General features: G+C 48.9%; 2 protein-coding genes across 3 annotated transcripts in view; both read right to left on the bottom strand.

The window, feature by feature from the left end:
- The window catches only part of MAPK8IP3 (mitogen-activated protein kinase 8 interacting protein 3), a 47,595-nt gene extending 45,758 nt beyond the window's left edge, over window positions 1-1,837 (bottom strand). The window contains exon 1 of one of the 2 annotated variants that reach the window (XM_007453574.1): window positions 1,364-1,837. In XM_007453574.1, coding sequence (XP_007453636.1) covers window positions 1,364-1,681 — 318 coding nt within the window. In that variant the 5' untranslated portion in view covers window positions 1,682-1,837. The remainder of the gene's footprint in view (window positions 1-1,363) is intronic. The other variant, XM_007453573.1, reaches the window with a different exon arrangement.
- A 5,496-nt stretch (window positions 1,838-7,333) lies between these two features.
- Window positions 7,334-21,956, bottom strand: JPT2 (Jupiter microtubule associated homolog 2). Its single transcript, XM_007453575.1, has 5 exons — window positions 21,913-21,956; window positions 16,686-16,825; window positions 11,167-11,309; window positions 8,392-8,437; window positions 7,334-7,515 (listed from the first exon to the last, which is right to left on the bottom strand). The coding sequence occupies exons 1-5, from the start codon at window positions 21,954-21,956 to the stop codon at window positions 7,334-7,336; spliced, it is 555 nt and encodes a 184-aa protein (XP_007453637.1).
- Window positions 21,957-22,578: the final 622 nt, after the last annotated feature.

A 22,578-nucleotide genomic window follows, 5' to 3' on the forward strand; every position in this document is an offset into this window, starting at 1 on the left:
AAATGCCTGTGGCCACTCTGAACTCTAAAATCCTACAAGCTCTTGCATCTCCCTTAAGTTGAGAGCTCTAAATCAGTTTTGGTGGAGGCTGGCACCCCAATCAATAGGCAACAGCCTCTTGACAGATGAATGAAAAAACCAAGATCAACATAAACCACCGTAAGTAGGAACGATACAAGGCACCCTTAATTTTTATAAACACACTTTAAACCAAACTAGGAGGACATAAACTGCCCTGGCTTAAGAAAAAGCCAAAATACTGAAACAGTCTTCCATTTCAATACTAAAATCAAGAATGTGTTAATCCAAATTAGTTAAAAAGGAATTTAGCTCATTTAATAAGAAACTTCCCATTCATAAACCAAAAAGCTATCACCTAATGCCTGGAACAACAGAATGTCAGGGCTTAGAGATCATCTAGGGCAACTGACTCATATGACTGAAGGAAAATCAAAATCCAGAGGGGGGCAGGCGACATGGACAAGGTCACAAAGGCAAGGCAGGAATGAGTCCCCTGAATCCACCTGGGTCTGACAACAGGGCTAAATATTTCATAGTGAATGAATGAAGGTAAGTGGTATTCCCTGCAATGCATGGTTCTTCTAACTGGTTCACAAATTAAGTGATTTCCAGGTTATGGAGGTATCCTAAAACACGATCAAATACTTCAAAATTCTACTTTTAACTCCTCAGAAGCCACAGTGGAATTTCTCAGCATTTTCCACATAAGCTAACAATATTCCCAATGGAGGGAACCACAGGGCAAAGAAATCACCTCTGGAAACCTGGAGTCTTTCACCTGGTGCCAGAGGAGCAGCCTAACTGTGGCTTTGGTAATGTGTTTACCTCAATCACCAAATTCACCCATGTCACAGACCGTCAAAACATTGGATTAGGGATAAGGCAAAGATCTGACAACACCTCTCCTGGCTGCAGAACCATAAGAAGATCAAAAATCCCCTTTCTGGAAAGGTTTAAAATTAAAATTAAAATTGCAGCAACCAGAAGTTGTAACTGGGATCTAGGACACGTTTGCGGAAAAACACACACAAAAGCAAAAAGAACTGGCATCTGCAATGAGAAGTGGGTATGGAGGGGAGACGGAGGCCTGAGGCAGTTTAGGATGCAAGGTCCCCCAGTGACGCCAGGTGGTTCAGGGCTAGGGTTCCTGGCTGGAGCAGCAGGCCAGGAGGATGGGGGAGCCAGGCATCAGCCCCTGGGCCGGGTTCGGCGTCGGGGGCGTTGGTGGTATGGGCGGGGCGTGAGCTGGGGCCCGGGCAGGGCGGGGGCTAAGGGCGGGGTCCCCGGGCCGGGCAGGACTGGGGTCCCCGGGAGGGGCCCCGGCGCCTCCCGGCCCACGCACCTCCTCGGCCTGCTTGCGCAGCGCCTTCTCCCGCTCGTACTGGGTGAGCAGCTGCTCGTTGTCCTCGCGCAGCAGCTCCAGCTCCACCTCGTGCTCCTGGTTCTCGCTGAGCACCGAGTCCAGATTCTCGAGCACGTTGACCACGAGTGGCATCAGCTCCTTGACGACCTCCTCGTCGTAGCAGTGGATGAGGCGCTCGAACTCGCGGTAGATGGAGCCCGCCAGGCCCGACACCCGCTCCGACATCACCGAGCCAGAGCAGTAGTCGTCCTGGTACACGACCACGCCGCCGCCCTCGTCCATCTGGATCTCCATCATCGCGGCCACCGCCGCCGCCAGCGCGGCCTGCTGTCCGCCGGCGCGCCCGCCCGCTCCGGCTGCCCGTAGTCCGCAGGCCGCGGCCCGTTGCCTGCACCGCAGCCGCTGTCGCCTCAGCCGCCGCCAGCTGATACTGATGCTGATGCTGCGCCCGTCGCTCAGCGGCCGGAAGACCTGCCTCCCGGAAGTCCCGCCCCCTAGACAGCGGGGGGCGGTGCCCGCCCTTCCAGCCGGAGCCCCGCGGCGTCACGCCGCTAGGGGTCGCAGGGGTCCTAACGTAGGAAGAAGCCAGTTCCCGCGCCAGAAGCTCGGACGAGCGGGGCTGGGAGCGCTTCCGGTCAGGCTCGTCAGAGCAGCTGTCTGCCAGCTCCCACGACGCAGGCGTGGACCTCTACAAAGTGACAGCATTATGTCCTAAGTATATACAAATGACTTTGTACGGTTTAGACTTAAGCGAGCGTCCGTGTGCCCACCCTGCCCTCCAAAGAAATGGCCGTTATCTTTGTGCGCCCCTCCCTCCCTTCTGTAGTTGACCGCGATGCTGACCTGGTTAACTGTGACTTGCCTTTGTAGCCTCACTGCACAGCAGTATGTACTCCTACACAGTAGGTACTCAGAGCTCCCTTCAGAGCGGCTGTGCCTTCCATGGTCCCTCCTGGGATTCCAATTAAATGCAAGTTGCCCGTATCATCCTAAAATCCAGTGACAAACTCTCACTTGGTCCACTTCTGTGTCCTGATGTTGCGTAAATTTCCCAGTTTCACTTCAGCTATGTGTAGTCTAACCTCTACGCTGAGTTTTTTATCTCAACTTTTTTTTTTTTGGCCTCTCCCCATGGCATGTGGGATCTTAGTTCCCTGACCAGGGATGGAACCTGCACCCCCTGCAGTGGAAGCGCAGAGTCCTAACCACCGGACCGCTAGGGAAGTCCCTCAACAGTTATATTTTTAATTTCCATTTGTCCTGTTTGACTTTCTTATATTCTACCAGTTTTGATAGGCCCTTATTTCTTCCACTTTTAGCCAGTTGATTTGCATTTTCTTTCTCTGGTATCTGAGGACACCATGAATCTAAGACTTACACTTTCAGCTTTGGGGGCCACACAGGCATGAATCCTGATCATAAACCCATGAGTGACAGCTTAGTGTTAACAGAAATGCTCTTACCCCTGCCTTTCACCTGATGCGAAGCTTCAAGGGGAGTTCATCCTAACCTGATTGCACCAATGAGCGTTCCTGCAGGTGATGCCCTAAATACTGTTGCACAATTTTCCCCTTGCAACCTACTGTGCTGTATGGATGCTCACCCACCCCACTAAGAAACGATCTGAGGTTTCAGTCTCACATTCAGACTGCCTGGGTTTCGATCCTAGCTAACTGTAAAACTGAGCCTAAAACAACTACCAACCTACTAGGAGTGCTATGAAGATCACAAAAGAGGTTTAGTACAATCTCCAGCAGATAGTAAGCATGCAATATAGACTTGTTTTATATTCTCAAAATTAGCCAGGACAAACATGAAATGTATAATTTCTTCAGGTAAGCAAGTTACAGAGAAAGCTGGTGAGTGTTTTGGGGAATGTTTCTGACTTCTGCTCTAAGCCTTTCCAAGAAATATGGCCCCTTTTCAATTCCTAAAATAGCAAATACAGTAGGCCAGCCACCACTACCACAGTCAGAGGCCAACTGACTTGTCATCATCTTTATTAGTTTTTACCACTAACATGTATGGGCAGATTTGTTACTTGAAACTGGTTAAAGAAAAAGGAGTTTTAACAAAATGATATGCTGGATAATTCTTGATGCTTACTGAAGAACACTAGTATACTCTTGAGAACTCAAGCTAACTGAATTAGAACTTGCTTCCTTTACAATTTGTAAAGATAATTCGCTATTCAACTTTTTCTCTTTCTCATTACAAGACCCTAAAATGTAATTTGGGCCCACACAGGTTTCAAACGTTCTATCAATACTTTAACTTCGAAGTATCCACCCCTAATGCCTGCTAAAAACTCACCTAGGTCCCTGTAATGTCCCTCTCATTTCTTCCTAAGTTCAAGTTTAGATAGCACTTTGTAGTCACACACAGAACACGAAGATTTCATTCATGAGCTCCAAGAACGCTAAGGATTAAGAATATAATGAGTTCAGAAGAAACAAACGGGATAATATAGGAGGTGTAGACATCCTTGCAGGGTTCAACTCACAAAGATGTTAGAACAAGTTATGCTCTGTCCAAAGAGCCGTGTATTTCTGGACAAGGCACAGGACCTGAAGAGGGAACCCTTAGATGTCTTCCACTTCTTCACCATAATGCAGGGGATCCCATCTTGCTCCTCTGACTCAGCCACTGCCTGACCTCTGGAAACAAACAGGCTGTGACACTCCAAAACCTCAGTGCTTGCCTGCAGCTGGAGCAGCTGCTACAAATAGGTGATGTACTGGTGCCAGTGCCTAGCCCAGTTCTGGGAACATGCTCTCAGATGAACAAGTGAAGACAGTGTCAGGTCACCCATGCTGGGTTTCCTTCTGAAGTGCTGTCCAGTTAGTTGGCCCTGATGCAGCAGTCTTCTAGAAGGAAGCCTCCTCTAGTGGAGCTCTCCAGGCAGGCAGTTTGAGAAGCTCCATCACCCTGAGTCCACTTAATACACATAAAGATATTAAGTTTGCTTGTAGGACATATGAAAATAGCTAATATATAAGAAAGAAGAAAAATCTATGCTTTCTCTACAAGACCTGAATCTATAGGCAGATTCTAATAGCTCAGCACGTCATCCACTCACTGTCAGGCTTTCATGGAAGTTTCAAAGTCAACTCAAGAGGCAAATTCTTCAGGAAAACAAGTGGTGTTAAGTGAAAAAAGAATCATTACCTTCAATTTACGTACTAAAAGAACACTGCCACATTCCTGTCCATTCTATTCAAAGCCAAGTCTTTGGTTTTCAAATGAAAAAACCTTAAATCCATAAACTTTGAGAAGATTAATTTTGGCATCTTCTGGTTTTAAAAAAAAAAGGCAAACCCCATCAACCAATGAAAAGCTGTAAGGGAAGGAGCAGAGTTCAGGCACTCTGGAGAATGGACGTGGAGGACACGTGAACATGTCCACCCGCCCACCCGCACGCACACTGTGCACACAACCAATAGGCAAAGACTGTGAGTACGTGACTGCTAAGTTTAATTCAACGGCTACACCCACTCCTGCCTTGTAAAAACAGAATGCTCCTCTCAAAGTTACATCGAGATGTGAGCACAGGTTTGTTGTTTTTGATACAGCTTTACAAAAAGTTGGCACCAAATGCACATAAAGTTTTAAGGCTTAATAAAAATACAGATGAGTAATTTCTCAATGCAGCTTGGAGGTTGAGAAAAGGATTCTAAGAGTTAATGAAGCTTCCAAATACAGGCAGTCCCCAATGTACAGAGCATTTTCCAAATGAAAATGGCCTCCCCCATCAGGTTCAAACGAGCAAAAACTTTTCTGCTGCTCCTCCCAGTGACCAGACTGCTCGGGGCTCTCTAAATCCATGCCCACAGCCCCAAGGAGGGAAAGGAAGAGGGAAGATGGAACAAAAATAAGGTGATGTGGTCACTGCTGCCCAGAGGCTCTGCTCTGGTTGTTTTCCTCCTTCCCCCAGGCCTCTAACCCCAGCTCTGCTCCGGAAGTCCCTGCCAGGGGACAGATCTAGAGAGCTCTTCCCCTCATGTAACTGACGGTGAGACTGAAGCCCCGAGGGCCAGCAGCACGTCAGGGTCTTCTTGGCAATCCAATTTGGAATTCACAAATCATTTTCTTGTATATTAAAAAAAAAAAAAGTTACAAATAGCAGTTCATTTCTACCTTTGGAACATCTTATTGTAAGTTAAACAAGTTAGTGTGTTTGAGCTTAAAAGCTAACCACCATTTATGACATTTTTTAATGTGGAAAAAAATGAATTCCAGACAACTTTCCTATAAATGACCATTTGAAGGATGGAGGAGATAGGAAGCACTTGAGAGTCATATAGAATCAGTGTTTCTCAGCTCCAAAGTCAGCAGGGGGACAGAAAAGCAAAGTGTCTTTGCTTGGCAAAGCACCGTGTGAACCCCCCTGGCGCCAGTGGAGGATGTGGAGCTTGGCAGGGAGCTCCTGCAGGCACTTGAGCGTCCAGGCCACTAGAAGTGTGACTACATTTTAACAATGAAGACATTTTTAGCACCTGCATTAGCTTTGTAGGCACTTGTACCAGTGGTGAAGGGAACTGTCCACTTGTACCAGTGGCTCCAACCCAGACTGTTGGTCCCACGTGACTGCAGTACAGGAACCGAAACCGTAGCCCTTTAGAGGCTCAATGGGAGAAACTTCCACCTGACAGATTACAGCACCACGATTCTTGCCAGCCCATTATCTTTGCTGGCAAATACCATGGAATGGGTCAGTTGAGACTTTACTGCCAAACTATTTAATCTCTTGGCCTAAGGTCTCTAAGACTCGTCTGGAAACTGAATATGATCCAGAGGTTCTGCAAAGCTTTATAAAGGGTGGCCTAAGAACACTTTCCTTCCTCTTTGGTGTACCTGAGCAACAGACTTTTTTCTAGAAAGGTGTCAGAAACAGACCAGAGTCAACAGTTACTGATGTAAAGCTGGTACTTGAGAACGGGTCTTGAGCTATTATGACAGAATCCAAACATAAGAACCCACGGTTCTCAAGCATCTCTTCTTCCCACTGTCAGCAGGAATATAAAGGAAGACACATGAAGGAGTTAAACAATCCCATTACCTGGATATATCTGGGTAGTTTTAAAGTCCTACAGAAGTTAGTGGCCTTGTAGATAGGAAGTGTTGCTGGTGAAGGGAACTGTCCACATCATTGGTGAGGAGCAAAGGCCTAGACTTAAGGCTGATGAGGAAAAAAGGAACAATTCACAAGCAAAACTGCCTGTAAAGAGCCCAAAACCAGTCTCTCATGGATGAAAGGGAGAGACTGCTATGTAAGATCTGGCCAAGGATTGAGAGGGCAGAAGCGGGGCACCTTGGGAGGTCAGGGTACAAAATCTTTCCATAAAGCATAAGACTGAGAAAACATTTTGGTTTTTTGTTGACAGCTGCTGAGGAAAAGCAATGAAGATGTTTCAAGAAAATCTGTGGAACTGAAGTGAAAAACACTGGGGCCGAAGTCCCAGAAACGAGACCGTGTCCATGAAGGGTAAACAGCATCAGGATCTGAGGGGTCTATCCAGATACCCACCCTCCCCATCCCACTAGGGTTTCAGCGTGTCTTGCTCTTCTATCCCACGGTAATGGACACGTGGTTTCTGGATTTCTCTCAAAGGCTTTAAACTCTGCTACTGTGTTAGTGACTCCTAGATACCCAATTAGCCAACACACCAAGGATGTGAAGACCTCACACCTCAGGCGCACCTGCCTGGCACCACCTCCCTGCCCACCCACCCACCCGAGAGCTCCTCTCACACCAGGGATCATGTTTCCTCCCTTGGTTTCTGGGAGGCGAGGTCTCCGGCTTCTCGTGATGGCAGTGGAGCTGGAGCAGCAGCTTCAGGTGTCCACCCAATAGACCCTCTCCCCACCCCGCTCCTTCAGGCTAAAGAAACTATAATTTTGAAATCCTATCTCTCGAGTTTGTCTGGCTATGGGGGACGCAGCAGCATCTTAGTAGAAGGAGATGCTGGACTTGCCTCCAGGCGGGTTCAGGACTTTGTTGTGGGAGCGAGGCCTCGGGCCCAGCCTGGGCTCATGGCTGTCAACGGTGGGTGCAGGCTCCTGGGTGCGGGCTGCTTCTCTCGGGCCACCTGGCTCACCCGGCTCTTGTCTGGGGGAGGCGCTGGCTGTGGCTGCGGGACAAAGTCAGCACAGCGTCCTGTTAGAGGCTGCCTGCCACCCAACGGGCAAGGGCATGCCGTCCGGGTAAATGTGAAAGAAGCAGAGCAGGTTCTGCCTGCCCCAGGGCTGGGCTGAAGCCAGGCTTGTACTGAAACACGCTTGGAAAAATCCTTGAGGGGTTATCTTCCACACTGCTTGCTGGACTCCACTCCCCTCCATTCCACCTCAAGTATGAAAAGGAAACGTCCTCAAAGTGAGCTCGTCTTAAGTGGGGGGCCCAGCAAGGCAAGGCAAGGTTACTCTGGACTTTCTGAATGAACGAATTCCCATCTCTTCCTAACCAACAAAGGGAAATGGTGACCCGAAGGCAGAAATCAGTGCCTGCAGTCAGCTCAGAGGACCATGGGGGACTGACTGGGCCTGACACCCAGGCCCACAAGTGGGGTGGCTCACTGCGGAGCGATCCAACAAGGGGGAGCCCCGCCCCCACCACAGCCCCACACTGCTCCTCCTCACCGCCCCCCGTCTTCCCCTCCTTCATGCCCTCTCTTCTGCCAGGTCTGAAAGCGCTGCCCTTGGTCACAAGTTCGTTGAAGGCTTTGGACCCTTGCCCTTCACTACATGAGATGAGCTTTTAGAAGAGGACGCCTTGGCCTTAGGCCCAGGCTGACCAGCACTGACAGGAGGTGCAGAAAAGCCAGTAGGAATGCTGTCACCAGAAGTAACTGAGCCCATTTCCTCTGCCTCCTTCCAACACAAAACCCTCCCGCAATCACAACTCTGCTGTCTTCACCAGCAGGCTGAGGGGGCACTGGGTTTTCCCTCTCCACCCACCAGCGGCCTCTGCAAAGCGTGGGCCCCAGGGAAGGGACAGAAAACAAGCTCACCTCTAAGGTCCAGTGTGTCCTCTCCCTCACACAGGAACACGTGGTCCTGTAACGAGGCAAACCCAGGTCAATCCGCCACTCGGACACCTCCTACCTCGCGCAGGCAGACGACGGGAAAGGCGTGGATGACCTGGGTCTATTTTTACCTTTAAAAAGTTTTTATTTGGACAATTTTAACCATAAACAAAGCAGAGAGAAGAGCCCCGTGAGCCCCCAGGTAACCTGCTCTACAGCAAGTGACATCAGCTTGCTCGCCTCCATTCTGGTCTCAGCCACACATGCCTCCCAACTTCCAGCCCTCCACCCCTTAGTGGGATTATTTGAAAGCAAATCCCATATTTCATTTATCCGTAAATATTTCAAGATGTGGCTCTTTAAAATGTCCTAAAAAACTCTCTCACAACTGCAAAAATTAATGACTCCTTAAATGTCTTAACACGTAGTCAAGTTTAAACTCAGCACATGTTCTCACAGTCATCCGTGTTGCACTGTGTGTCAGAACTTAATTCCTCTTTAGGGCTGAATAATATCACATGTGTACAGCACAGCACATTCTGTTCACCCATTCAACTGCCGATGGACACTTGGGTTGTTTCCACTCTTGTTATTGTGAATAATGCTATTAAAATTAAGTGTACAAGTATCTGTTTGAGTTCTTGTTTGCACAATTGGGGGTATATATCTAAGAGTAAAACTGCTGGATCATATGATAAATTCTATGTTTATCTTCTTCAGAAACTGCCAAACTGTTTTCCACAGTGACTGAACCATTATACATTCCCAAGAGCAGTGTATGAGGGTTCCAATTTCTCCACACCCTCACCATTTCTTATTTTCCGTTTTTTTTGATAATAGCCATCCTAGCGGTTGTTAAGTGGTATCTCATTGTGATTTTGATTGGCATTTCCCCACTAAGGATGGTGAGCATCTTTTCATATGTTGATTGACCATTTGTGCATCTTCTTTGGAGAAATGTCTATTCAAATGCTTTGCCTCCTTTTTTTCTGGTTCTGAAATTTTTATTTTAAAAAAATTTATTTTATTTTAGTTGATTTACAATGTCGTGTTAATTTCTGCTGTACAGCACAGTGATTCAGTTATACATATATATATATATACATTCTTTTTCATTATGGTTTATCACAGGGTATTGAATATAGTTCCCTGTGATATACAGTAGGAGGATCTTGTTTATCCATTCTATATGTAATAGTTTGCATCTGCTAACCCCAAACTCCCATGCCATCCCTCCCGCTTGCCTCTGCCCATTTTTGAATGTGGTTGTCTTTTTGTTGCTGAATTGTAAGGTTTCTTTACATATTCTGGCTAGATAGCAAATCTTTGTCAGATATGTGATATGCAAATACTTTCTCCCATTCTGTGAGCTGTCTTTTCATTCTCTTGATAGTATCTTTTGATGCACAAAAGTTTTTAATTTTAAGGAAGTTCAACTTATTTATTTAAATTTTGTTGCCTGTTTTTGGTGTCACATTTAAGAAACCACTAACGAATCCAAGAATAACATCTGTCCCTATATTTTGAGTTCATTTTTGTACATGGTGTAAGGTAAGGGTCCACCTTCATTCTTCTCATGTGCACATTCAATTTCCCAGCACTATTTGTTGGAGAGACCGCTCTCCCCTCATGAATGATCCTGGCACTCTTGTGGAAATATCAATGAACCACAGATGTGAGTTATTTCTCAGCTCTCAATTCTATTCCGTTGGTCTACATGCCAGCACCATGTTGTTTTGATTCATGTAGTTTTGTAGTAAGCTTTGAAATTGGGAAGTGTGATCCTCCAATCTTGTTCTTCATTTTCAAGATTGTTTGGCCATTCAGGGTCCCTTGAGATTCCATATGAATTTTAGGATAGGTCTTTCCATTTTTTTAAACAAACAAACAAACAAAACACAAACAAAAACTAAAAAACCAAACCACACCACTGTTGGAACTTTGATAGGGATTGCAATCCTCAGTCTTTTTAAAAATTACTAAGATCTCCCCCTATTGACTCCATGTAGTTTCCTATATCTTGTATTACTCTGACTAAATCCCTGTGGTGTTGATTGATATGAGGATTGGTTTGACTGAGGCTTGGTTGTTTTCATAAGAATTCAAAGATGGTCCATGGGGCTTCCCTGGTGGCGCAGTGGTTGAGAGTCCACCTGCCGATGCAGGGGACATGGGTTCGTGCCCCGGTCCGGGAAGATCTCACATGCCGTGGAGTGGCTGGGCCTGTGAGCCATGGCCGCTGAGCCTGCACGTCCGGAGCCTGTGCTCCGCAACGGGAGACACCACAACAGTGAGAGGCCCGCGTACCGCAAAAAAAAAAAAAAAAAAATCAGGAACCCATAAATTCTAAGTATTTGGTGAATTTTAATCCGATGCAGTAACTGTACTTATTGATTGATGACCACTAAAAATAGTGGAATGTTTATGAGGTGAACTCCCCTGTTTTACATTCAGTATTATAAATATCCTCAGCATCCATCCATGATGTGCAGAGAAGGGCAATGGCCTACCTGCAGTGGGCTGCCCCCACCACCAGTGACCCCCAAGGCTCGAGTCATCACGAGGCTGGAATACATTCCTCTGATGACTTAGGAGAGCTCTGAAACTCGGTGACTAATGACTACAGCCAGGAAAAGCAATGTCACCCATCTTGTCTCTTCCTAATAACATGTCACACCTGCCTCAGAGCCTTTTTAAGAGTACCTGGCTCAAGTTTTGCTTTTCTTACTCTCATGTCTGCTATCTGTATGCAGTCCATACCTTGGGTTTGTTTGGGTGTGCCATGGGTGAAGTAGCAGCGACTGGGGAGCCAAAAATGTCACTGGTCTTCCCACCAGGGGGGTTCAGACGCTGTCGAGTCTGCACAGGCATGGATTCGTCAAATATACCACTTCCTTTCCCCCCTGAAGAAAAAATCAGGATGGTTAGCAACCCGGAACATCCACCCCACCCACCCTCCACACTTATGACTTCAGAGACGTCTTCTCACCACAGTGTCAGTCCTGAATTCAGGCCAACAAGGGTGGGGTGATCAGGTTGACAAGCATCCCTAAAGACCCATGTCAAACCCAACCCCTTTCTGGGGGCCAGCTGGGGCCTTCCTCACGAGAACTGAGCTGTCCCAGGCTTGTCGCTAGGAGTGAGATGGTAAGATGGCATAAAACAGCATTTTCCCCTCTAGAATATCTTGAACCCTGAACTTTTCATGTTTTCCTCCTGAAGAATCTTCTACGTTAAAGCCATGAAAAGTTCTTTCATAGATTAAAAGCAAACACCCGGGGCTTCCCTGGTGGCACAGTGGTTGAGAGTCCGCCTGCCGAAGCAGGGGACACGGGTTCGTGCCCCGGTCTGGGAAGATCCCACATGCCGCGGAGCGGCTAGGCCCGTGAGCCATGGCCACTGGGCCTGTGCGTCCGGAGCCTGTGCTCCGCAGCGGGAGAGGCCACTACTGAAAAAAAAAAAAAAAAAAAAAAGCAAACAGCAAACATCTTTTGAGGTCAGACAGACAGAACTGAATTAATAACATGCCCTATTCAAGGCAAACCTGTAATCTGGAAAACAACATTTACTGAGAATGACTACTCTCCTCACCTCAATCTGCCTGGAACTTCCAGTGACAACTAGATGTGTCACTGAATTACAGACATTTAACATCTTTGCTGCCAAATAGAAATGATTTGATGAGCTACAATAAAAATATGCATCTCAGATGTAAGTTCTTTTTTTTTTTTTTTTTGCGGTACGCGGGCCTCTCACTGTTGTGGTCTCTCCCGTTGCGGAGTACAGGCTGCGGATGCGCAGGCTCAGCGGCCATGGTTCATGGGCCTAGCCGCTCCGCGGCATGTGGGATCTTCCCGGACCGGGGCACGAACCCGTGTCCCCTGCATCGGCAGGCGGACTCTCAACCACTGCACCATCAGGGAAGCCCTCAGATGTAAGTTCTTATAAGCTAATGGCTAAGGCATGGACGTGAGAAGGAAATGCCGACGTTAAACAGGAAGATGCTAGCACACGCCACCAGCCCGTCCCCCTCTGCACTCAGCAACCAGCGCCTCCCTTCCACCAAGCTCCCACTAAGATATATAATCTTACAGAAGAAAGAAGGTGCATCCACAAATGGCTATGAGACCAGACACAAGTTGCTTGGCCCCTCTGCGCCCCACATTCCTCACCCTTCGAACGGCAGTGGTACAAGGCCCTTCCTCACGGCGCTGTGAGGGGATTCAGTGACTCACTGTCGCTTGTGTGTCAAATGCTTACGACAACACTGGGGACATAAATGCTCAGTGAGCATTTGCTAAAGAAGCTTCCCTTGGATACTGTTCAGTGAAAAAGGCACAAAACGATCTAGACAGCACACAGCGTCTTACTGTAAAAAGAAGGGTATTCTTACCCACCTGTATGTGAATAAAGGGCACTGGTTACTCCACTTTCCTCCCTGCAAAGTGCTCCCCTCTGGGGGCCATGTGTCTGCTCAGGAAATGGGGTGGCTGTGGTGCAGGGGCTTAGGACTACTAAACGTATTCATTTTTATAGTTGTGATCTTTGTTGACTGTCTCCAGGAAATTCAATTTTAAACAGTCACTTCTTGGCTGTAATAACCCATACTGTTAGAACAGGGGACAGTGCACCGTGAGAGGAGCATGGAGCTCCAAGGAGGAGGAGGCTCCATGGGGGGATTGTCCCCTCGCAGGCCCTCAGACTTGACCAGCCTTTCGGGACGCCGGTTGGTCGTCTGGGGGACACAAAGCACAGCTCCACAAGGACGGGAACCTGGCCCTGGAAGCTTTTCTGGGCCAGGAGAAGCTTAGAGAATGGGTGGGACTGACTGCAGGAAGATGCACACATTCGTGTCGTTTGAGGCCGATCACAAGCCTTCCAGCCCCAGCCACGGCCTCCCAGGGACCCGCAGCCCTCGGGCTGGGGCAGGCAGCACAGCATGGGGTCAGGACCCAGTGCCAGGCGGGATCCTGCTCAGCCACTAACCTACTGTGTGACAGCACCTGGCTGGGGTCATTGGTGAGATAAGTGAGTCGACACATGTGGAGTGGGCAGAGCAGAGCGTGGAGAGGAAGCTCCCAGTCATGCTGCTGGGCTCCTGTTATGAACAGGGTGTCGTCAGCAGAAATGTTTGGACTACAAAGTGGAGAAAAGCTGCTGCCCGAGGTCACCCCTCACTGCTTGTTACCACGCTGTTGCTGGTCATGCTTAAGTAAATTCCTTCTAAGATCGCATTCAGCTTATTTTAAAATGCAAGATAAAAATAAAAGTAATTCAATTTCAAGTTTTTGGTTAAAGGCACTGCTCATTTAAAAACATTTTAAAAACTATGAAACATGACACAGATAAGTACCTAAGCTATAAATAAAGCAAACACCCGAGTAACGATCACAGATGATCACGCGTCTTACAGAACGCTATCAACTCCCAAAAACCTGTGTTGTTCTGTGTCCGAATTTTCTGGAAACTACAAACTTCTTCTAGTTTTACCATGTATATGTCCAACCCTAAACAACACAGTTCCCTTTTTGAATTTTATGAAAAGTAAAATAACAGACACACTGCACATCTATTATTCAACATTTTACCTGAAAGATGAATTCGGCTATGAAGGTGGAAAAGATGCTCAATTCACTCATAATTGAAGAAAAATAAATTCAAGATATACTTTTTAAAGAACCAAATCACAAGGCACAGTGCCTTGTGTGGGGAGCAAGCGCTACAGACATCCTAGAGCACACGTCTGAAGACCAGTGGAAGCACCAGCATTTTATTTATTTATATTATGATTATTTATTTTTGGCTGTGTTGGGTCTTCGTTGCTGCACGCGGGCTTTCTCTAGCTGTGGTGAGCGGGGGCTACTCTTCGTTGTGGTGCGTGGGCTTCTCATTGCGGTGGCTTCTCTTGTTGTAGAGTACGGGCTCTAGGTGTGCAGGCTTTAGTAGTTGTGGCACGAGGGCTCAGTAGTTGTGGCTCGTGGGCTCTAGAGCACAGGCTCAGTAGTTGTGGCACATGGGCTTAGTTGCTCTGCGGCATGTGGGATCTTCCAGGGCCAGGGATCAAAACTGTGTCCCCTGCACTGGCAGGCAGATTCTTAAGCACTGCACCACCAGGGAAGCCCTAGAACCATCATTTTAAACTGACCCAGTGGGCTTCCCTGGTGGCGCAGTGGTTGAGAGTCTGCCTCCCGATGCAGGGAACACGGGTTCGTGCCCCCGTCCGGGAAGATCCCACATGCCGCGGAGCGGCTGGGCGCATGAGCCATGGCCGCTGAGCCTGTGCGTTTGGAGCTTGTGCTCCACAACGGGAGAGGCCACAACAGTGAGGCCCGCGTACCGCAAAAAATAAAAAATAAAATAAAATAAAATAAACTGACCCAGCAATTCCATTTCAGGAAAGTTACCCCAATTGATATATTCAGGAGGTAAGTTGGGAGCACGGGCTTCGGAGTCAGGAAAACCTGCATCCAAAGGCTAGTTCTGCCACGCCAGCGAGCTGTGGACTCAGGCAGGCCAGTGAATCCCGAGCCTCAGCTTCCTCCTCTGTAAAGGGGGTAACACCACCTATCCTCCAAGCTGTGGAGACGACCGGCACCCAGCACAGCCCCTGACAAACACCAAATAACCCACCAGTATCAATCACCACTGTCAGGAGGAGGTCTAAACCAGAATAGATGAAACACAGCACCCGACCAGCCTGGGTTAACTTCCAGTGACGGCCAGTGGCAAGTCCCTTGCTCCGAACGTGCTCCATTAGGCCCTCCCTGGAGTCTGCGGGGCTGGACATACCAGCAGGTTCCCTTCTGGGCTGCCCTTGAAATTCATCACAGGTGATTTTCTTCCTTCTTTCCTTTCTTCCCTCCTCCCTCTTTTTTTTTTTTTTTTTTTTAATGTAATTCATTCATCAGTTAGAAAGAACTCTTGGGTGACAGGAGGAGGCAGAGGGAGTACTCCGGCGTTTGTTAAATGCTCAACTATCATCACAGAGCACTTGGCAGGACAGAAAACAAACCCCAAACAACAGGACTGTGAGAAGCAGACATTTTGGCACAGGGCATCCCGTCGCTGTCATGACACCTTGTGACTGTGCACAACGTAGGGTTTTTCTAACTCTCCAGTCAGGAGGGGCCCAGGCTGCCCACAGGGCATGAGATGGGCGGGGGAGCATGAGATTCTGAGGGCCTGGCAAAGCAGCGCCGCCCCACGCTGCCACACTGTCTAGAGAACCCGAAGCCCCAGAGACAGCTGCAGCTGTGCATGGTGCCGAGCTAGAGCCACGGCTGCTGGTGCACCCAACTCCAGTGCCTCCAGTCTGAGTCTATCTGCTACATCACATCGTTGGTACAAAGGATGAGCAGGGCTGAGCACTCCTGGCCCTGCACCCCCACAAACTGGGTAGGGGAGAATGTTACTCAGCAAGAACCACCTGCTTCTCTGCTATAACTAAATCCAAAGATACCACTAACCTCCACCCCTCCTTACCCCCCACCCCAAACCACTGAAAACAACCAAACAACCAAAAAACTAGCTTTTGAATCTATTGCTTTTGTTCCTCTAGGTTTGTCAAGCAATATTTGTACCCAGAATTGGGGTGGGGTAGGGAGCAGTTCCAGCTCTGGTTCTGCTTGATTTCGTTATTTGTCTGAAATTCTGACTCCTGTGTTGGGTCTCTCAGATCTTTAAGGATGGAACAAACCTTGTCTTCCCCTCGTAGATACAGACAGGGGAAAGCTCCTCAGGTAACTATCGCTGTGCAGTCGCTCAGCTGGACCGTCCATCAGCCAAGAGAAACACTCTTCTGAGATTCCCTCCCACTGGAGCCACTAGAAGGTGGGTAAGTAGTGAGGAGCCACACAGATGTGTGCCAGGCTGAGCCACCCTTTTTAGTTTCAATCCCACTAACAATCTGATTAAAACTACTCTAAATGCACAATTTGCACACAATTTCAAGAATCTCAAGGAGTCCACGGGACAATTTGGGGAGCCTCCGTGGTGGGAACCAGAACCCCACCATCTGCCTTTGTACCCTCAGTGCCTATACGCAGCCAGTATCTGGTGACAGATGAGGGGGAGCTCCAGAATGACCAAGCCACCTTCAGGACACAAAGCACAAGTCAGGATAAAACTTTCCTTCCACTCTAGGACTCTGATGGCAGGGGATAACCTGCACCAGAAAACATCTGAGAGGATCAACATAAAGAAAGGGAAAATTGTATCAAAAGAGCAGCACAAAAGAGAACAGGTAGAGGCCAAAGGGTTAAGGAGTCAAAAGCCCATACCAGGGGGATTGGTCCTTTTGGGTATGTTCTGAGGTTCTTCAGTTGATCCAAAAATATTAGATGCCATCCTGTCGGGCCTGCGTGGAGATGCGGCTTCTTCTGGACGATCACTCAGCTCTCCTCCCGGGGGCTTCATGGCCCTGCAAGCAGACAGGGTGTGAGGGACCGACAGATGGCCTGGGCGCCACCATCCAGAGGCTGTGGCACAGCCAGACAGGGCAGACATCTGTGGGAAAACCACACACCGTGGCACGACAAGCTCATGGCCGTTGGCCAGCCGGCAAACCTCCCTCCCTGCCCTTGAGTTCCCTTAAAGGTTTTCTCTGCACATCTTGATTATGCCAAGACCTCCAGAGATGTGCATACTCTGAAGTTACTCCTGTGACCTCTCGTTAGTAAAATTACAGTTTCCATAAAACAGGCAAACTGAGCCAGTTCAGTAGAATTTAATAGTCACTTTAATTAGCAGACAACAGTGCTGCGTGTTGTAGCTCAAACTTGCTCAGCGTTTATACACGCTAGCTCCTGTTCCAAGGACCTGACACGGCCACCCTCTAAGGCAGGCATGATTTTCACAGAGGATGAGTCTGAGCTAAAGAGAGGGCCACAAAGGAAGTAGCAGAGCCAGGACTCAGACCCAGGCAGTCTGGTTGCAGAGCTCAGACTACACCCTAATAATCCTCAACATCCTCTAGAAAAAAACGACGGGGCAGTGCACCACTTACCCACAGAGTAAGCTTGACCCAGAGAGCTGCGTCCTCAAAAGGGCAGCCACTGGCCACTGTGGCCAGTGGGCACTTGGACATGGGGGTCTGAGCTCTGATGTGCTGTAGGTATAGACTACACACCAGACTTTGAAGACTCACCACAAAGAAGAAAAGGCATAATATCTCTTTAATTGTATCTTTTACATTGATCACATGTTGAAACAATGTTTTGTACATATTAAGTTGAATAATATCTATTAAACTTAATTTTTCCGGAATCTTTTTACTTTTTAAAATGTGGCTACTAGAAAATTTAAAATTCCTTATGTGGCTCACATTTCTAATGGAAAGTGTCAGCTCAGACCATGGGGAGCACCACCCCCACTAACCCACGTGAGTCCTGGGAATCTACACCAGGCTGATGATTTCCAGTCCCAAGGTCTGGTACCACCAACGACAAGTTAAACATCAGACAGATCAGAACACACCAGCTGGGCCACTGTTCACTTTAGATCAACACATGTGCAGAGTGTCACCCCAGCACACACTGGCATCCTTCAAGTGTGGATTTTAATTAAACACCCACAGAGAGAAGTGCTATTCCCACACTCAGTCACCACCAGCCGAATCTACTGTGGTCTCGATCTTTGGGAATCTGCCATGCACTTGGAGGCTGGATATTTCAGAAGTGGATGAGCAGGACCTTGAGTCATTTTTTACTGCAATACTGAAGAATTAAGAAAATTCCATAAAGCTCTTCCCTGACACCCCAAGAGCATCGGTCTCCTTCAGCAGGGCAGCATAACACTGAATTCATATGCATCTTTACAGGAAACCTATGGCCACACTGCAGGATCTTAGTTCTCCCACCAGGGATGGAACTTGTGCTGCCTGCAGTGAAAGCGTGGAGGCCTAACCACTGGACCGCCAGGAAAGTCCCAGGACACCTAGATTTTCAAACGTATTTTAAAGCAGAGTTTTAAACTGCTGAGTGGCCCCTGCTCTTTCACCAGTCCTAAGCAAGAGGACCGTCTGTGACCCCAGACATTTAGAAAGAAATGAAACTGCGGAGCTCGTCACAAAAAAGCGATGCAGACACTAGAAGAATAGGATGTTTAACATGCTGTTTCCTCAACAGAGCTAGAAAGGGAGCTGATCATTCGTTGCAATTTAAAGGGAACGGAGTTTTCTGCTCTCTGGCTGTAAAGCAGGACAGCAGAAAGCGCTCGTCTGCTCCGAGGGCCACCAGCGTGCCTGCTCACTGGGATGGAGACCCCAGGCAGGCCGCTCGCCACCACCCAAGCCAAGTACGCAGTGGGCCAGCCTTCCACATGGGTTCAGTCACATCAGCTTGAAGGAAGGGGACGGGGATGCCTGTCCAGCAGTTAGCATTTCCTTAAGGATTCGATAAAGAAAAAAATTACTCGGTTTAAGGGAAAAAACCTTTTTTAAAAAAATGACCAATAACCAGACTTAAATTAGAAAGGCATTAGTAAGACCTCACGTCAGGCCCTCTGGTGGGGGACACCCGAGGCCATCTGACTCCCACACCCATTATAAATCTCACAGCCCCAACACAATGACATTCCTGATTTTTCTTGGCATATTTTCAAGCAGGTCCAACAGGCTTGGGTCTCTGAGATCTGCCATCCTCAGAACTGAACTGAACTTAACATCAAGTCTCATACTGGCATGAATTAAAATTCCTATTTTACTGACTTACTTGCAACACAGCTTTTCTTTCAAACCCTCAAATTGTCAGACCAGATGTGGGGTAGGCTCCCCAGCACTCTCTCCTCTCACATTCCACATCCCTGGATACACGCCTCTCCCTGGCCTCCACCTCTTGCTTCACTCTAACTCGCACGTTCCCTGAGCACCTACCACGGGTGGGCCTGCACCAGACCCTGTGGATGGAAAGACAAGCAAGAGCAAGTCCTGGGCCTGGAGAAGCTCCCAGCTTTCTGGGAAGGCTAGAGCTGTGCAGAGGCAGTTTCCATGTTCTGCATGAGTGATGCCACAGAGGCACTGAGTGTCACTGGAACTCCAAAGACACCTTTGGAGTAGGTAAGCAAGTCCTGGGCCTGGAGAAGCTCCCAGCTTTCTGGGAAGGCTAGAGCTGTGCAGAGGCAGTTTCCATGTTCTGCATGACTGATGCCATAGAGGCACTGAGTGTCACTGGAACTCCAAAGACACCTTTGGAGTAGGTAAGGCTCAAATTGTGTCTGTGGTCTCCATGAGGAAAGAGAACCACTGCAGCACAGAAGGTAAGCGATATTTATTTGAAACTGCCAAATGTTAATTTGGGGTGGTGGAAATACGTTATTATATTATTTTGTGTACTTTTCTGAATTTTATTTTACTTTACTTTGAAAAGAAGAGAAGGAAAGTGGTGCCCAAGAATGTTGTACCAGAGAGATTATTGTACACAATGGTCAAGTTTCCTGGGAAGAGGTGGCAAGCGTCTCCACCACAAAAGCTATGGGGTGGCACTAGGGTCGCACAGCCTTGCAGCAGTCAAGCAAATCACACAGGCTGGGTCTCGAATAAACCAGACTGAGAGTTAAATAGACATTTCCATAAAGACAGAAGCTCCAACAATGGCTCAAGGCGGCCCTCACAGGCTCACTATCAAGTGCAGGTATCACTTCAACCCTAATTACAGGAGGGGTATGGGAATACCAGTAGCTCAGACGTCTTGGGGATGACCTCACTACATGGGGATGCTTCCCAGTTATGGCTTCCTTTTTCAGTACCCCTTGGATACATTTCAATGAAGACATTCCAAGTACACAACAGAAACTAAGGGGCACGTGATAAGAAAATACACACAGCTCAAGTGGACCACAGAACCAGCAGAGGCCACATCGACGCTCACCTGGAGGGACCCATGCTCGTGACCCCCCCTCCAACAGCTTATTCCTGTATCCCAGAAAAGCTATGGGGGACCTGTCAGGCTTGGAGTGAAGCTGCAAAATAGACCTAGATTAAATTCTTTATAAATATACATCCTACAGCTTAAAAGACCTCAGATTAATGATGGCTAAAGCATAATGCTTTTATAGTTCAAAATCCCTTTAACACCAGATAATCCTTCAGCAAGAAAACAAAAGTAGGGTTTTAAGAGAGGAAAACCTGGCCCAGTAGTCTTACAGCCACCACTTGATTCCCTTCACAGCTAAGTAAAAGGCCTGTCAGGTAGTCAATTCCTCTAAGACAAAGCTGCTAACTGATCCCAAGCAAGAGCTTCCAATCGATCATCCAATTAAGATGGGTTTTCCTTCTCCAACATCCTAAAAGGAAGAATTTTCTCCTTATCCTCTCCAAAAACTAATGCCCCAAAGAAATGTGGGTATCAGTTTAGAGCACCAGCTCTGTACTGTCTCCTACAGCTTGGAAGTCAGCCTCACATCAACGTTCCTCACAGAGCTTATTCGCTAACTGGACCAATGATTGCTAGGCATCCAGTGCCAGGCTGTGTAAACAAAGAAAGAGTGTACTTAGTGGACACAACGGAGAAAGTGCTGGGAAGCAGCCCTTGCCCAGCTGGTGTGGGTGGTGCAGAACAGCAGCTTTCAGGCACCAGAAACCTGACTCATTCTGCGCACTGAGAAAGTGCGGGAAGCAGCCCTTGCCCAGCTGGTGTGGGTGGTGCAGAACAGCAGCTTTCAGGCACCAGAAACCTGACTCATTCTGCGCACTCCAGGATATACTTCTGGCCCCATATCAGCACAGATCTAGACGAGAGTGATTAATAGTCACTGTTACGTGGGATAATGACTCATTATTTGGGTAGGAGTATTACTGAATACTGACCTAACTCCCTCAAATTTACAGGGATTTTATCACTCGAAACAATTCTTTAATTTTATGTACTGCTTACCTCAACAGACGTCACACTCTTCTGCTTTTATTGTGGGGCTGGGTCACAGAAAAGGCTCACAATAAAGAAAATTCTTAGGCAGCTGAAGAACCAGCTGGACAACGCAAGCTGGCTCCTCCAGCGGCAGGACACTGACAGCTCTGGCGACTCTATGTGACTCCCAATACCCATTGCTCTACAAGCTAAAAAGAAAGCAAGCGCACTATGTGTTCCTGAGTGTTTAAACCCAGTCGAAACTCTCCTTCTATCACTTGCTGTCCCGCCTGTTTCCTTGTCAGTGAAGTGGGGGAGGGCGCCGCCTGGCTCCCGGGCTGCGGCAGTGCTGAGGGCTCCCGGGACGGGACTTTGCCCCGAGGCCCATCCACTCGCGCACACGCCGCAGGGCCCCAGAATCCCAGCAGCGCCGCCACGCCCGCCCCCCCGCAACAGACGGCTCGGCCAGCATCTCCGGCGCGCTCGCCAATGAAGGGGCACGTGCTGGGACCGGACGCGCGGGGAGGCGCACTCAGGACTCCGGGTCCCGCGGACGCGCCCACCTCCCCGACCCGGCCCCGGAGGCCCCGGCTCTGTAAGCTCACCGCGGCCGCCCCGCCGCCCCCGCGCATCCTACGTGACCGTGGCTGCGCCCGCGCCGCACCTGGAGCCAGCCCGGCCTCCCTCACTCTCCGGCGCCCGGAACATGTCGACCGCCACCCGGAGCCTCCCGGCCGCCTCGCCGTCCTTCCCGCCCGGCCCCGCGCGACGCGAGGCCCGCCTTCTCGCTCTTATTGGGCGCCGCCGACACCAGTTAAGCTGCATCAGCCTATCGTGGTGTCGGACCCCGCCCCACGAGACGGAAGCTTGGTGAGGCCTGTGCCGCGCTCGCAGCCGATTGGTGAGAACAGGTACCGCTCACGGCGCCGGGCACCGCCATTGGGCAGTAAGCCGGCGGGGGACAGTCCCACCCCACTCCCCCGAGGTGGGCGGGGTCGGGCACTATCCGGGCACCTGGCCGAAACTCCCCGCAGACCCACGGGGCCTCGCGCCCGCCTCCCGGGTCTGCAGTGCCGGCGCCAAGCAGCACCGAGCTGGGTCCAGCCTGTCCGGAGACGCTTGGTGTTCGCCAGCCAGTCAATAGCACATGGATACGTGGCCAAAGGAAACGGAATCGCAGTTCCTCTGTCCTGCACGTCGTGGGGGCAAGAACACTAACTCAGAAATGGGAAGCAAGGGATAAACTGTGCCAGCTGTCTGATTTCTAGCTCAAAAAAACAAAACACGTTCAGCAGTGTTTTGTTGCTCAGTTACACTGTGGACAGCTCAT

This window comes from Lipotes vexillifer, unplaced genomic scaffold (genome assembly GCF_000442215.2).
Source record: "Lipotes vexillifer unplaced genomic scaffold, Lipotes_vexillifer_v1.1 scaffold914, whole genome shotgun sequence".
In the NCBI taxonomy this organism is placed as follows: Eukaryota; Metazoa; Chordata; class Mammalia; order Artiodactyla; family Lipotidae; genus Lipotes; species Lipotes vexillifer.

What these genes read in the sequence shown, in the direction of transcription:
- JPT2 (XM_007453575.1), bottom strand. Translation starts at nt 21,956, where the DNA reads ATGTTCCGGGCGCCGGAGAGTGAGGGAGGCCGGGCTGGCTCCAG. An exon ending in GGAGGCCGGGCTGGCTCCAG is followed by an intron (nt 16,826 to 21,912) that starts GTGCGGCGCGGG and finishes GTCTGCTTGCAG; the next exon opens with GGCCATGAAGCCCCCGGGAG. An exon ending in GGACACACTGGACCTTAGAG is followed by an intron (nt 7,516 to 8,391) that starts GTGAGCTTGTTT and finishes TTTGTCCCGCAG; the next exon opens with CCACAGCCAGCGCCTCCCCC.